The sequence below is a fragment of the Sinocyclocheilus grahami genome, unplaced genomic scaffold, assembly GCF_001515645.1.
Source record: "Sinocyclocheilus grahami isolate Dianchi unplaced genomic scaffold, SAMN03320097.WGS_v1.1 scaffold1567.1, whole genome shotgun sequence".
In the NCBI taxonomy this organism is placed as follows: Eukaryota; Metazoa; Chordata; class Actinopteri; order Cypriniformes; family Cyprinidae; genus Sinocyclocheilus; species Sinocyclocheilus grahami.
Window position 1 is genome coordinate 49,592 of NW_015506746.1, and position 15,552 is coordinate 65,143.

At 37.2% G+C, this 15,552-nt stretch overlaps 1 protein-coding gene across 1 annotated transcript; it reads left to right on the plus strand.

Annotated features, from left to right (window-relative positions):
- Positions 1-1,791: 1,791 nt before the first annotated feature.
- Positions 1,792-10,588, plus strand: LOC107571223 (diphosphoinositol polyphosphate phosphohydrolase 1-like). The gene is made up of 5 exons (XM_016257529.1): positions 1,792-1,802; positions 4,996-5,107; positions 8,532-8,576; positions 9,209-9,293; positions 9,629-10,588. The coding sequence occupies exons 1-5, from the start codon at positions 1,792-1,794 to the stop codon at positions 9,799-9,801; spliced, it is 426 nt and encodes a 141-aa protein (XP_016113015.1). The 3' UTR covers positions 9,802-10,588.
- The last annotated feature ends 4,964 nt before the right edge of the window (positions 10,589-15,552 follow it).

Sequence of the window (15,552 nt, forward strand, 5' to 3'; positions counted from 1 at the left end):
AGTTGAGTACATTTTTCCAGGATTCTTTGATGAATAGAAAGATCAAAAGATCAGCATTTATCTGAAATACAAAGCTTTTGTAACATTATACACTATACCATTCAAAAGCTTGGAGTCAGTATAATTTTTTTTGGGGGGAGGGGGGAAGAAATTACTACTTTTATTTAGCAAGGATGCTTTAAATTGATCAAAAGTGATGATAAAGACATTCATAATGTTACAAAAGATTTCCATTTCAGATAAATGCTGTTCTATTCATCATCTGAAAAATTCTACTCGGCTGTTTTCAACGTAATAAAAATAATAGATTTTTTCTTAATCGCAACAAATCAGAATATTTAAATGATTTCTGAAGGATCATGTGACTGGAGTAATGATGCTAAAAAATCCGCTTTGAAATCACAGGAATAAATTACATTTTAAAATATATTCAAATAGAAACAGATATTTTAAATAGTAAAAATATTTCACAATATTACTGCTTTTGCTGTATTTTGGATCAAATAAATGCAGGTTTGGTGAGCAGAAGAGACTTCTTTAAAAAGCATAAAAAATCTTACCATTCAAAAACTTTTGACTGGTAGTGTATATCATATATATATATATATAAATGGTGGTGGGCCGCCTGGACCAAGAAATGCCTGGGCCGATTTTCTGTCCCAGTCCAGCCCTGGTTATACACATTTTGAAAGAGAACAATCAGATGTTTTTTATTTACTCAATCTTATTTTGTTTTTCGACAGATATTTTGTACACAAATGTAAATATTGTAAGTGTACGCCTTTCTTTAACCTTTTTCTGGAAGAGTTCAAACTGTATATGTATTTGATTTCTGACTCTTCCAATAAGAAAGCTGTAAAAACTGTGAATCTTTTTAAAAGGTATATTATTATCTTGCTCCCTGGCATGTAGTATATTAATGTCATTATGTGTTTCATATATTATAATAAAAAATAAAAAAAGCGGGCTTTCTACTTTAATAATGTGTTTCCATTGAAAGAGGTTGACAACAGTGGAGCTTTCTGTGACATCTGTCAAGTTATAAAGACGTATATTCATGCCACAATGACGGATGCTTTAATAAATGATAATAATAATAGCAAACACAAACTTGGTTTAAAATAAATTATATATATATATATATATACACACATATAAAACCATGATTCTACGGTTAACACACCGGAGTTATGTAATATGTAAACCGTAGTCCACGTTTTTTTTATTTTTATTGCAGAGAACGGAAACATGCAAAGAATAAGCATACATCACATAATATCAACCACCAAAATAAAATGGAAACAAATCACAAAAAGAATAAAATAAAAATAAAGATAAGAGGGCCATCATCTAAACATGATTACATGAAGAGCTCACAGGCAGAGCAAATCCTATCAGTCCTTATAGCTTTCTTATTAGTAGATACTGAAATTACATTCAGATAATTTTCCATTTCTTTTAGAAAGACAGGTTTACAGCTGGAAAATTTGCATTTGTGAATGTGAAATTTGCTTAGGAATTTTTTTTTTATAAAAAAAACATTTTCGTTTGAGGGGTCGGAGTCATAATACCCAAATATAATGTTTTTCATATGTACTGAGAAGCCTGGCTACTGCGCAGCGCCATATTCACAAAGAGCAAACGCGCCTCGAGGCTGTAATGCTATGGAAGACGTTAACGCGGGCAAGTTGTGCGTGTTGACAAGGTCGCATTTCACGCGTTCCGTTTAAAGACTTTTGGCCCCGTCCGCCTTCCATATTATGCAGCGCAGTTTGCGCAGAGCTCAGCGTAATGGCGTCTGCGTGAGACGAGCTCACTAGACTTTCAAAATGAAGTGACGGAGGGACTATATATGTTAGCAGAGGGCCTTTAGAAGGGTGTGTGGGCGGTGGAGGACTTCGATCTGTTGATCGATGCCACTAGATGCCTGTATAGCCCGATGTAACAATCCCTAGTGGCTAAGACATTGCACATAATTTACCCATAAATCACACATAAATTAATTTTATTACATTTTGATATGGATACTATATACTATACTACTACATATTGTTTAGATATTATCAATGGCTACTTTTTTGTCTTTATCTGTTTTTTGTTCAATTTTTTTGTTGTTGTTTCTTGAAGCATTGATTTAAAGTATCAGTTATTGCATTATTATTTCAGTCAAACCTATAAAACCCCTTTGTTACCCCAAACTACATATAAGAGCTTTATCAGTGGCATAAAAGTATCCAATGCAGCTACTTAATCATTTGCTACTCGTTAACGCGTTAACGAGACCTTTAAATAACGTGACGCTCTGCCCTCTGTGTATGACGCTGCTTCCATTAAGCGCTGTTGGAAGTGAATGAATTGAATCAGCATTTCGACACCTCCGTAAGAATGCATTTAACTCGACCAAAAAAAAGCGTTACCTTGCCAAAGCACTGACAGAGCCCATTGATCTAATGGCATTGTTGGGCGCTCCAAATGCAAACTTTGCATGCAACAATCAGGCAGAGATTGACAGCACTCTGATCTAGTGGCATACAGGCATCGTCAGATTGACGGTACTCTAGCTCAATAATGTTGGGGAATCCAGTGGGGGCGGCAGTCATATTTCAGGGTGCCCGTGCCACTCTTTATCACAACCCTGCTAAAAGTGCCAGTACGTGCACTCTTTGGCACCCCTTCAGCTCGTGGCGCCCTAGGTGACCGCCTAGCTCGCCTATGCCTAGAAACAGCCCTGAATATTCCCATATAAACTTTAACATCCAATTAAAAAATATTTGCATAGTAAAATTCGCTAATTAACAAGATCAATACATCCTTTATTAGACTGCTTTGTGAAGTTAAATGCATCCTTACGGAGGTGTCGAAATGCTGAATCAATTCATTCACTTCCAACAGCGCTTAATGGGAGCAGCGTCATACACAGAGGGCAGAGCGTCACGTTATTTAAAGGGGACGTTAACGCGTTAACGAGTAGCAAATAATTAAGTAGCTGCATTGGTTACTTTTATGCCACTGATAAAGCTTTTATATGCAGTTTGGGGTAACAAAGAGTTTGACTGAAATAATAATGCAATAACTGACACTTTAAATCAATGTTTCAAGAAACAACAACAAAAAATGTTAACAAAAAACAGATAAAGACAAAAAAGTGGCCATTGATAATATCTAAACATGCATCCAAATCCAAATGTAATAAAATTAATTTATGTGTGATTTATGTGTAAATTATGTGCAATGTCTTAGCCACTAGGGATTGTTACATCGGGCTATACAGGCATCTAGTGGCAACACAATGATATTACAGATAATAAATTGTGCAAAATGTTTATCTTAACAGTCAATTTACAAATAATGCATTCAGATTTGTGGAACTCAATGCACTGAATCTCCACGAATTAGTGTCGTTACTATGACAACCAATTTGAATGTGACAAGCGACTGGTGTCTGAAAAGAATATACATATATGTATATATAAAAATATATACATATACTGTATATACATATATATATATATATATATATATATATATATATATATATATATATATATATATATATAACGCCTTGGCCTGGTGGACTTGCAGGAGGGCCATGGCGTGCAGGGCGGAAGCGGCCTGTCCAGCGGCACTGTAAGCCTTAGCCGTCAGAGCGGACGAGAACTTACAGGCCCTGGACGGAAGGCGTGGACTACCTCTCCAGGCGGCGGCGCTTTGCGGGCAGAGCTGCATGGCAATCGCGCGCTCGACCGGAGGGATGTCCACATACCCTTGGGCCGCCCCCCCGTCGAGGGTGGTGAGGACGGAGGAGGCACCAAGTCTGTTTCGGGCAGAAAAAGGCCCGAAACACGCCGTCACACCAACGCCAGCTGTTTCTCTCGAACACTCGCGGAGATTCGTCCTGAAGAAGGCTCGGCTCCGAAGCGAAAAGCTGATGTGCGTTTGCACGCGCTCTCCTTTTATATCCGCGCTGCGGGGCGGGGTGCGCGTGGCGAAACACGCACGCCAACTGTCATTGGCTTGTTTAGTTAACACTCGAAGGTGATTGGGCTCTCGGGCGAGATCCCAATTCGTCAGTCACTGACGTAACGTTGAACGTGACTGACTGAATGGGAACTAGAGTACACGCCAATATGCCAGTTATTGTTACTACTTTAACAACACAAGTGATTTTGTAATCCCATTCAAATATTTACGGACTCTTAACCTGATTTTGGGGGCATTTACATGTGTAAAGCCCATGCTTTTACCTTGCAGTGTGGTGTAAATATCAAATGCACTGGCTCGTGGCTGTCATCTGTACAGTTGCATTGACTTTATTATCTACATCTGATACCCTCACTGTATTTACTACTTTTTTATGTGATGGCTAATATCAGATCTGGCTACAGTAACAATCACAGAAGTAGCTACAGTGTTGTTAAAATGTTATAGAATTATGGTTATGACTGGTGTATGTCCTCAAAGGTTATTGCTAACAGTAAGCAGTTACTATTCACAATCAGATATGAGTTTGTGAACACCTTTGTAATAAGCAGATCGACTGTTTATGACGCTAAACCAAGAAATATGTGTCCAGCCTCAAATTAAAAATTGTATTTGTGTTTACATTTGACCGTTGAAATCCTTTGGCCTAGAGTTTTCTTTCATTCAGACTCCTCGGAAGTAAAAGCATTACGAATGGTTTCATCTCGACCGTTGCACAGTAAGCCAGGATAGCAGGACGTATTTTAACATCCAAAAATGACACACTCCAGCTTATGAGTGTATTACACTAGCTGCTAATAATCATCACTTATTACGATGGATGTCCCGTCACCTTGATGGATGAACGTGTTTGGTTGTAATAGAACAGCAGGGGCGTCCGAACCTGTTCCTGGAGGCCCACAGTCCGGCGGAGTCCTAACTCTGCAGGATGTCCAGGAGCAGGATGGGACACCCCTGTAGTTCGCTGGGTCTATGATGTCCTCTGTTCTGACGGCAGTGCTGTGTCTGTGTCAGGTGCTGCTGGTTTAGCAGCAGCAGTCATCCGGACCGATGGATCGTTCCTGGAGGAGGCATGGAGCCCGAGGAGGAGCCCAGTGCTGCTGCTGTCAGGGAGGTGTGCGAGGAGGTGCGCGGTCCTCACAAACAATGATTATGTGTTGGGTCTGCACTAGGGGTGTGCGCAGGGATTGAAATTAACTTTTTCACTCACCAGCCAATTTGGCTACTAAATTTTTAAGTTCATTCAATCATTAAGTTAATTTTAAGCCATTCATAATGTCTACTAGCCAAAAAAAAAAAAAGACAGAAATAAACCAACAGTTTGCGGCGTCTACACTGGGCGTGACAAAGCGACCGTTGCAAATCATTTAGTGTCGGTACTAAGGGTGTGCGATATTGACAAAAAATAATATCTCAATATTATCTGTGATTTTATCGATAAAGATAATTAGACGATATTTTGCTGAGTGTGTTATTGTGCTGATATCTTAAGGACTGCCGAAGACAGTTGACTCCTAAAGTTTGTGATATTCTTCATATTCTGTGTGGTCAGTTCACAGCAGTGATAGAAATGAATCTTTTCCAATAAGTTTAGATTGATTTTGAACTTTTATGGGCATTCTTATCTTTATGCAGCCATTTTTTTTTAAAAGTGCGCATCATCTTTTGAGTGAAATTCTTACATTTAATCAGGCAATTATAACAATACTACATTTAGGCTGTTACTAAACAAATGAAATCAGTATCAATAAAATTCATCTTTGCAGAAGTTGAATATGAAGTGGCATTTAGATGTATTTACACATGTTAATGCAGCTTAGAGGGACATGGGATGCTTTAACCTGCAGTTACAAATGCATAAATAATGTTTTGATATTTAAAACATGAAATGTTGAATACTGATATTTGAAATTATTTAAAAAATGAAAAGATACTTTAAATGTGAAATTAAAACCGCCAGTAGGTGGCAGCAAGTCACTGTTAAGAAGTGAGTTAATGCGATTGAACCGAATCATTTAAACGGTTTATTCATTCAGGAACGAAACAACGTCATGTTGCTCAGAGACGCAAAACAGTGCTGTGGCTGGGTTTGGAATGTTTTTTGTTGGTGAAATAGCACAGAAATAGCGCAAAAACAGCCAATATGGTGTCTAAAACGTAAGTCTCTAGATATTATTTGTGATCATTCTAAATGCATTTTAATAGACTGAATCATGCAGTGAAAGAACCACTCTAAATGCGCACGCGTACTGAATCCTGTGTGTGTCGGTCTAACCAGACTTCATCTCGTCGCGTATGCACGCCTCTGTAGGTGTGTTTTGTTTAGCTTTTGCAATATACTCGATAATGTCATGATGTCTCACGAGTTCAGTATTTGCGCTAAACCTGCGCAGATTTGGTTTGCATGAACTTCCCAAAGAAATTAATGAGTGAACATAACTTACGAAAAGTAACCCGCCAAACTGGCTAGTGATCTGACAGCGTTACCCGCCACAGGTGATTTTTACCCGCATTTGTCGGGTTGGCGGGTGTTAATTTCAAACCCTGGGTGTGCGATATTGACAAAAAATGATATCTTGATATTTTCTGGGATTTTATCGATAATGATAATTAGACGATATTTTGCTGAGTGTGTTATTGTGCTGATATCTTAAGGACTGCCGAAGACAGCTGACTCCTAATGTTTTTAATATTCTTCATATTCTGTGTGCTGGTCAGTTCATACTGATAGAAATTAATCTTTTCCAATAAGTTTAAACTGATTTTTGCATTTTATGGGCATTTTTACCTTTATAAAGCCATTTTTTCTAAAAGTGTCCATTATCTTTTGAGTCAAATTCTTACATTTAATCAGGGAATTAGAATAATAAGACATTTGGGCTGTTACGGAGTAAATTAAATCAACACAGAAGCTGCATCTGACGTGGCATTTAGATGTATTTACACACATGTATTACTGATATTTGAAATGATTTAAAACATGAAAAAAAAAGAAAAGAAAGAAAAAGTGAAATCACTGTTAATAAGTGAGTCATTGCGATTGAACCAAATCATTTAAAGAATGAAACATCGTCATGTTGCTCAGAGACACAAAACAGCGCTGTGGCTGTATTCGGAATGATTTTTGTCGGCGAAATAGAGCAAAAACAAGCAATATGGCTTCTAAAATGCAAGTCTCTTAATTAACTTATTGTTTATTGAATTCAATGTCACATTTGTAATCATGGTAATTTTTGGAGAAAAACGGCACTCTTCGTGTGAAATTGAATAACTATATGAAGTGGTATAAATATATAAATTTTCTGCCATGTCTTGAATTATGTGATCATTCTAAATGCATTTGAATAGACTGAATCATGCAGTGAAAGAAAACACACTAAATGCGCACACGCACTAGTATAGGCTTCACGTGTGCGTGTGATGCATGTGTGCGCTCTGTAGGGATGCTTTGAATGGTTTTTGCAAAATACTCGATAATGTCAAATCGCACATCGTTAAAACAACAATTAAGATATTATTGCAGACAATATATATCGCACACCCCTAGTCTGCACATGTTATCTCTGTAAATTACACTCCTCAGAGAGTTTCCAGTGGAGGACCCCTAATGTGCAATCTGTTGCACTGCAGAATTCAGAACTGTGTGGAGTTTGAACAAACCTCAGACTGTACAATACGATGTAATTGGGGATGCACCGGAAGTTCGGCCACCAAAAATGATCAGGCATAAATGTTTTTTTGGCTGAAAATATAAACTGCGCCGGATTAACTCTCCCTCTAGTCGTCTCATGCTCACCGGAAAAGCAAAGTCCGCTCAAATAAGACGCCGTCAGGTCATTTGTGTATAGTACACTTGTTCCTGTTTGCAGAAGCGCTACAGTGCTGTAACACGGTGTAGTACAGCTGTTCTGGGCAATCTGGTGAAATGACGCTATGCTCTGCTCACATGCTCTGATGATAATAGCTTTGTAGGACTATACTTTATTTGGATAATTAGTTTTAAAAAAATTTGTTTCTGATTCTGTTGCATAGAACTGAATTAAAAATAATAATATTTAATATGAATATAATATATTTTTTATATTAATATTTTTTATTGTGTTACTTTCAATAAAAGTGTGCTTATTTTATGGAGTTGTGTTTTTTTTAAAATTCAGTATCATTAAAATGACTGAGTTGAAATAAAAAGTCTTTAAAAATTACCTTAAATTGTTTAATAAAATAATAATTATTACGAAGCATATGCGGTTTTCGGCCAAGCGCACCCAGAATTTAAATTTCGGTGCATCCCTAGATTTAAATTATTAACATTAATTCTTGTAATGACCAACATTGGTTAAAGGGGTCATATGATGTTGCTAAAAAGAGCATTATTTTGTGTATTTGGTGTAATGAAATGTGTTTATGAAATCATCTTTTGAAATATTTTTTATATTCATCTGCAAAGAACTGATATATGCTGAAATAAGAGGTTTCAAGCTGCTTTAAAATGTTGTAGTACATTATAAATGTCCTGAATTCAGTGCTTCACTCTGTTTTTATTCCCACAGGAGGGAGTAAAAGGCACATTAGGAAGATTGGTAGGCGTTTTTGAGTGTTTTCTGATGGTAAACAACAAGGTCAACAAGAATAAATTCAAAATAAATAAATTCATGATTTGAGAATAAAATGTGTAATAGGCATCTAACAAGAATAGTCAAAGTTTCAAGATTAATAGTAGTGCTAAGACAATGAACTGACTTTAGCTGGAAAATGACTGTTTTTGTCTTGCATTACTGACAAACTATTTTCCTGTTTAACACTAAAGCTGCTTTGACACAGTCTGTATTGTATAAAGTGCTATACAAATAAAGGTGACTTGACTTAGTCAAATTGAGAATGAAGTACATAAATAGGGTAAAGTAAGAGAATAAAGCTGCCACATTATAGATTTTTTTATTTCAACTGGGGCTACAGCTAATCAATAATAATCGATAATGAAAATAACATTAATAACATTACAGTGAATTATGTATTTATATGGACAAAACATAATTTGACACAGCTTTCCCTGTCGGGTGCTTTTACACACAAGTCTGAGGTTTACCGCATTTGAGACCATTTTTTATTGTGTAGAATGTAATGTTTCCATTTAACCCCTTTATTGCACATAATGTATAGCATAGCATACTTATATACATGACGTAGTATTTCCTGCGAGGCTGTTAAAAATAGTTTTTCTTTACAGAACCGAGACCGAAAGCATAGAACGTATGTCTATGTTCTCATCGTAACCGAGGTTCTGGAGGACTGGGAGGATTCAGTAAATATTGGTAAGGATATGATCTAAAGAAAAGAAAAAAAAGTATGTTTTGCAGTTATTTATTTATAAAGTGGCAGCAACCTCATCAGCTGAACTTGAAGATATGCATATTTCTGAATTTTTTTTTTTGCCAATTACACTTGGTGCACTTGTTTTCTATGAGTTTCTTTTTTCCCCTAAAATAATCATCAGTGGATCATTCTTTGCTGTTTTCGTGAACAAATAGGAGCAGCTCAGAGCTCGATCTTAAAATCCTCTTCTAATGACAGTAACTCTGACTGCACGTGAATGCAGCATTACTGCGGTCATGTTGACTGGTTTTCTGGTGCCTCTCGTTGTTCTCAGGGAGGAAGAGAGAGTGGTTTAAGACAGAAGATGCCCGGCGTGTGCTGCAGTGTCACAAACCTGTGCAAGCATCTTACTTCGAAGCCCTTCAGCAGGACTGTATGACCAGCAACGGCACGTCTCTGGTGGCCACTTACAACATCAATCAAAACTCTCTCTCCAGCATCAGATAACCACCACAACAAGCACAGAAGTCTCGGCGAAATTCTCCAGCATTTTCCACCTTTTCCTACACGACTGAACTCCTACTGCAACTACCATCATGTCTTTTTTATTTCGGCGCGCTAATGGCTACATCAAATGAAAGCTGATTGCCTTACCAGCCTTTTTTAGTGTTCAGATGAAGATCACAGTTTGGGGTCACAGTGAGATAAAAGTCGTAGGATACTTCGCTAATTTTAATGAATACTTGCATGAGATTCTCTTTTCCTTATGCCAGGTTTCCTGAATGCAACCTCACTTTACTATTGTGTCTTGAAATAAGTAGTGTTTGTCATGATGTTGTGGCCCTTTCATTCTGCAGTGTTTGCCTTTAGCCTCTATGGATATGCTGTTAAATAGAGTTGGTTGAATTTTTTTTTGCATGCATTGCATAGTCACAGTTCTTTAAACTGCTAAACAAAAGAGAGATTGCGTCTTAAATTGATCAAAGTAGTTGAAATCTTAGTCTAATTGCCAATATTACATACTCGCGTTGGGAATTTCTCTCAGACGCAGCTACTGTCAGGTTCGTTTTCAAGAGCAAATTTGCTAAATGTTCTGATGTCGATGGGGTTTACTGGTTTGGTGGTGCACCGCTTTTACCATTCAAGCTGGTTTTGATTGTGATTGAAGGAACGTCTAGTGTGGTGGTGTCCTGGTTCTGCAATCCCAGATGTCCTGGTTTTCATGTGCACCATTTATTTAAAGCTGCAGTCCGTAAGTTTTGCCTCTTTGTCGCCATCTCTGTTTGAAAACCTGGAATTGCAGCTGTGTGAGGTATTATCTAGCTTGCGTGGGTTGTGCTCCGGCGTGGCTCCAGCGTGGATGAATCTAATGTTCTGAAGAGTATGTGTGTGTGGCAGTCAGTCACCGCACCGGTGTGGATATTTACTGTACTTCGCAATCACAGATTCTAGCCTACATCTTGGAATATGACCCAAATAAGAATTTTCACCGTATATTGCCATCTGAACAAGTAACAAGTCTGCCACGTTTGTTCTGACCAACTGAGGAAAAAAGCATTACCATAAATCTTGCAACCAATGGTGATTAAATATAAAGATCGGTTATCACATCAAACCATTCAAATTATTATTATTGTAATACTTTAATCTCAGATGATTAATGTTAACAACATCAGCATTGGTGACTATGAGTATAGTATGTATTAGCGTGTAGATTTCAATTTCTGCACAGTCTAATCTAATTGTCATGCTCTACGAATTTCATATGAAGAAATTCATTTAACCCAAAAAGCTAATTATACTCCCTTCAAACTGGTTTTCTTTAAAATACAAATCTTGTGTAATCCCAGGCTATCTGTAATCAGAAGCACATTTGAAACTGGAATATAATTAAATTTAATTCACATGTGTTTCATAAACACAATCCTTTCTGGATTACAATCCGCCATCAAAATTATACATTTAATTATTCCGGCTGCTGTGAGAAAAGGCTATAAACGATCGGCCACCTGCAGGATCCTCACATGTGATAGCCTATAGCAGGGACAACTTCTTTGTTTACAGACATGACGTAATGACGCAGTGCCATGCTCGAATTTCCTGCGAAAACCTAACCGTACCACTCAAACTAGAAAACATTATTATAAGCTAACCGTTGTGAATCGGGCTAAAGTAAGGCGATAGTTTTGAACACTGGCTGGTTATGTACTTGCTCAAATATTGCTTTCTGATCATTTTTAACCAAAAAAAGTTACGGACTGCAGCTTTAAGTGGCTTAATGCGATGCTGGTCGGCCCAGTTTACTGAGTGCACTTGAAGAGTTCATTTGCAAAAACCGATAACTCCATTTTTCAGAAATCACGTTTTTTTTATTTGCGCATTCCAAGTAATATCAATCAAACTGCTGTTGGGTTGTTTTGATTAAGTAATAATAACTTAAACAAATACAGGTAATTTACAAAATTAAAGTTCATTGAAAGTATGTTTTTTTTTTTTTTACATATTAAAAGTTTGTTTTATAGCAAAAGCAGATAACACCAACAGTCGTTTTTTTGGCAAAAGCAGATAACTCCATATTTCATGTTTCAGAGTTAAAAAAAATCACTCTTTGTAATCTCAGATGACAATGTTGATGCCTGACTAACTTTGTTGTAGTTGTGATCATAAACTGTATGGATGTGATTACACGCAATACACTGAGCTTTTCCTTCACCAGTGTAACGCGCTGCTTTTGCAAGCTTCCTTGAAAACGTTTCAGCTTTTATTTTCCTTTTTCGCCCAGAAGAAGAGTTCGTTGAAATTATCTTTCCTCGATCACTTTGTCAGCTTTGAGAAACTCCTCTCAGCTAGCACGTCTTTTCAAAGTGAATGTAGCCTTGTCACCTGACCTGAATACAGCGCGCTGATTCGCTGAAATGGACTTATCGGCTTCTGTTCAAAAACAACAAGGCGCTTGTCGACTTCTGCAGTAAAACGTGAACTCGCAATGGCTTGAAAGTGGACAAAACCAGCTTTTTTGACAAAACGTGTTTAGGGTTAAGATCATGCTATATAAGGAGAATAATGCACGGCAATCGGCTCACTTTTTTTTAAAGTGGCGTTTATCGGTATTTGCAAATGAACTCTTCACTTGTTTTGTTGTGGTACAGGACTTCATTTAAGACGAGAGAGGTGTGGAAGGACATTGTGAACTCGAGTTCAGGTGAAATGAGGCTGTTTAGGACACCAGTATTGTAAATCTCACCGTCTCAGCAGCTGTTGATGTCCGATTCTTCCTCATTCTTACCGCTTTTCTAAAGGTTTTTTTCTACCTGTATTCATAGCACAATGGCAGCACTATACACATCGTTCAGTTTTAGTTGTGATAATTTCAGTTTGTCTTCTGTCCGCTTATAAACTATAACCATAGAGAGAGAGAGTGTGTGTGTGTGTGTACAGTGTGTGTGTGTGTACAGTATGTGTGTGTGAAGTAATGTGAATAATTAAAGGACTTGATGCCAAGGTTAGCTGTCTGCCTAATACATTGCCTCTTAAGAGGATTGATTTCGTTTGAAATGTTTACAATTTGATTGTAGTTTCTGTTCAGACACTGGATATTCACTGACCTCTTTTCATTTGTTATAGATGACTGTTAATGGTGCCACAATTTAGTCTGTCCTAATAATAAAGTTGTTTCTCTTTTTTTGTTGTTTATGATTTATAAAATTGTCACAAGCATGCACTTTAAATGAGAATTGTCTTCTCAGTATTTCAGTGTGTTTCTCTTTAATCAGAAAGCTTAAAAGTTTATTGTGAATAATGTCTAAAACTACCAAATCTAAGATGTTCTCCATGGGCTAAACCAGGAAAAATGGCCTGTGTTATTGTAATAAGATTATTTAGCTCAACCCAATCCAAAGCTGGTCCTCCAGTGTTTGTATAAAACGATTCTATTCTTTTTTCAGTGGTGAACTCAAAACCTGTGACACAACAGCAGCACATGTAACAGTCGTGGCAGAGAATGATGGTCATCTAATGGTGAATCATGTGATCAATCTCTGCACAATATTGCAATCATTAGAGGAATGTGAATAAGCAATGATCAAATTACTCTGCTTTTAATTTCTCTGCAAGAATCTCAAAATCGTTCCTCAGTTGTTCCCCTTGCCTTTCGTTTCAAGCACACTGTATCACTCTGCTGTATCTGATATTGGGAAAATACATTTTGAATCAAGTTTGTATAACAATTGTGTCAACAATCTATAAATAAAAACAAAAAATGCTTCATGCATATCATGGATTGCAGGTGCAGTTGTTCAGTAGAATCCGTGGCAGGCCAAAGAAACTCCCACTGACTGATAAAGGAAGAAACGTGTGCGCAGAGAACAGATGCATGCTCAGAGCTGGCCAGATTACTTACAAGTCGTAGTCTGTTACCGATTCCAAATTACATGACACAAATTGTAGTTAGTAATGTAATCCATAACATTACACAACATAACATTTTAGGTAATATAATCGGACTACTTTTAGATTACTTTTGACCTAACTCATTTATCACATTGATTTAAAATGGGACAATCTTATACCATATTGATATAAAAATGCAAAGAGAAAGAAAATATATTCAATTTGTTGTAATTAAACAATGTGAAGTGCATTAAACATTACGTCAAGTTTTCCCAAACGGGTCCGTGACGGAACTGCAGGGGGTTCGCGAGTTTAATGAAAAGCTAACAACTAACTCATAAAAATGTCAAATTAAAATAAATAATTTTAAAATGACATAAATCAAAATAAAACACGTATTAAAGAAATTAAATATTTAGTTTACCTGCGTTTATCTGGAATTAGGGTATGCATTGCTATTGTGTGAATAATATGTACTGTAATCATGTAATAAAGTAACTGTAGTCTGGTTATGAGTATTTTAAAACGTAATTTAATGTTATAATTTAAAATTATAATTTTAATCTAATTACAAGTACTACATTTTTGGAATCTGATTACGTAATCCAGATAACATGTAATCAGTTACTCCCAGCTCTGGCCGGCCTAGTCTTAGAAATGGTAGTCCTTCTTGTAAACTTGAAGAATAGCTTTGTTGGGCCACATGGGTCATGGTTAAATATTTGGCACAGGACGATCTCAGGTTAGTCTGGAGGTTTGGGGTCTGAGAGAGGGGCGGTAATGAGCGCCAGTTTGAAGAGGATCAGCTGTGAACCGAGCTCAAACAGATGGCTTGAGGTGCATAATATGGTTGGGCTGTCAAGGACTGACCCTCAAACGCATTTCCCCAGACAGAGGAGAGGAAATGAGAACGTAAGACATTTCTACGCCATTTATATCAAAGCAGAGCAGATGACAGGGATCTCCTGTAGTGGAAAAGGGGGACTCCAGCTGACCTAACTATGATGGCCTACACTGTTAGACATTTCTGTAATTTCTACAGTTATTTACTGTATATCCCCCAGTATAATACTGCAAATTCCATTTACAGTAAGTAACTGTAATACCCTTTGCATCATGGGAAATTTCTGTGACGTCAAACTCCACATACAGTGACTTACTGTATTTTTTAAAATTGCTGTATACTACTGTATTTGCTCTGTGGCGCCATTCCATTGAGGTTGTTTTATTTTCCTCACTTCTTACATTTGGACTGACAAGATTTGCCCTGCATCGGTGTCTACAACGCCGCAACAGCTTGGGACAGACTATACTGGACGTGTTACATCGCTTGTAATGATTGGCAAATACGTTTGCCCTTCGTGTCAGAAACAGCACGGGGCATCGCTTTACTGTCCGCATCCATTGTAGATAGTATCGCTGATTATAATGGGTTCTATATTGTCTTTTGTCGCGTCGTGCCTTTCGCATCCGAGGAAGACACAGAACCTTTTTTCTTTGAAACAAACACGGAACATTTTTTATTTGAAATGTCTAACAGTGTACCTAAGAGGGAGAGGCAGATGGTGAGTCTACAGCTCAGGGGTGCATTTTCAACACGACAACACTCTTGACTTCCATAATGATGCATCGCTGGGAAACTAGCTAGTATTGAAACCGTAGAAATATGATCGCACCTCCATCGTTTGAACCAGATGTATTCAACAATACAGAACTGACTTTAATGATGTTATGTGAAGTAATAACTTCTGCTGATTCGTTGATGCCAGATTGCATTTAAAGTCAAATATTCATTGTTTATTTATATGAAACAAACAAAAAAGTTACGTTAAATTGAGCCCGGTCTCATGAAAATGCGTATAAATAGTA

Bases quoted from the DNA above. Each gene is read 5' to 3' on its own strand.
- LOC107571223 (XM_016257529.1), top strand. The intron at 5,108-8,531 runs GTGCGCGGTCCT...TTATTCCCACAG, and splicing joins TCAGGGAGGTGTGCGAGGAG to GAGGGAGTAAAAGGCACATT. The intron at 8,577-9,208 runs TGTTTTCTGATG...TTTTCTTTACAG, and splicing joins GATTGGTAGGCGTTTTTGAG to AACCGAGACCGAAAGCATAG.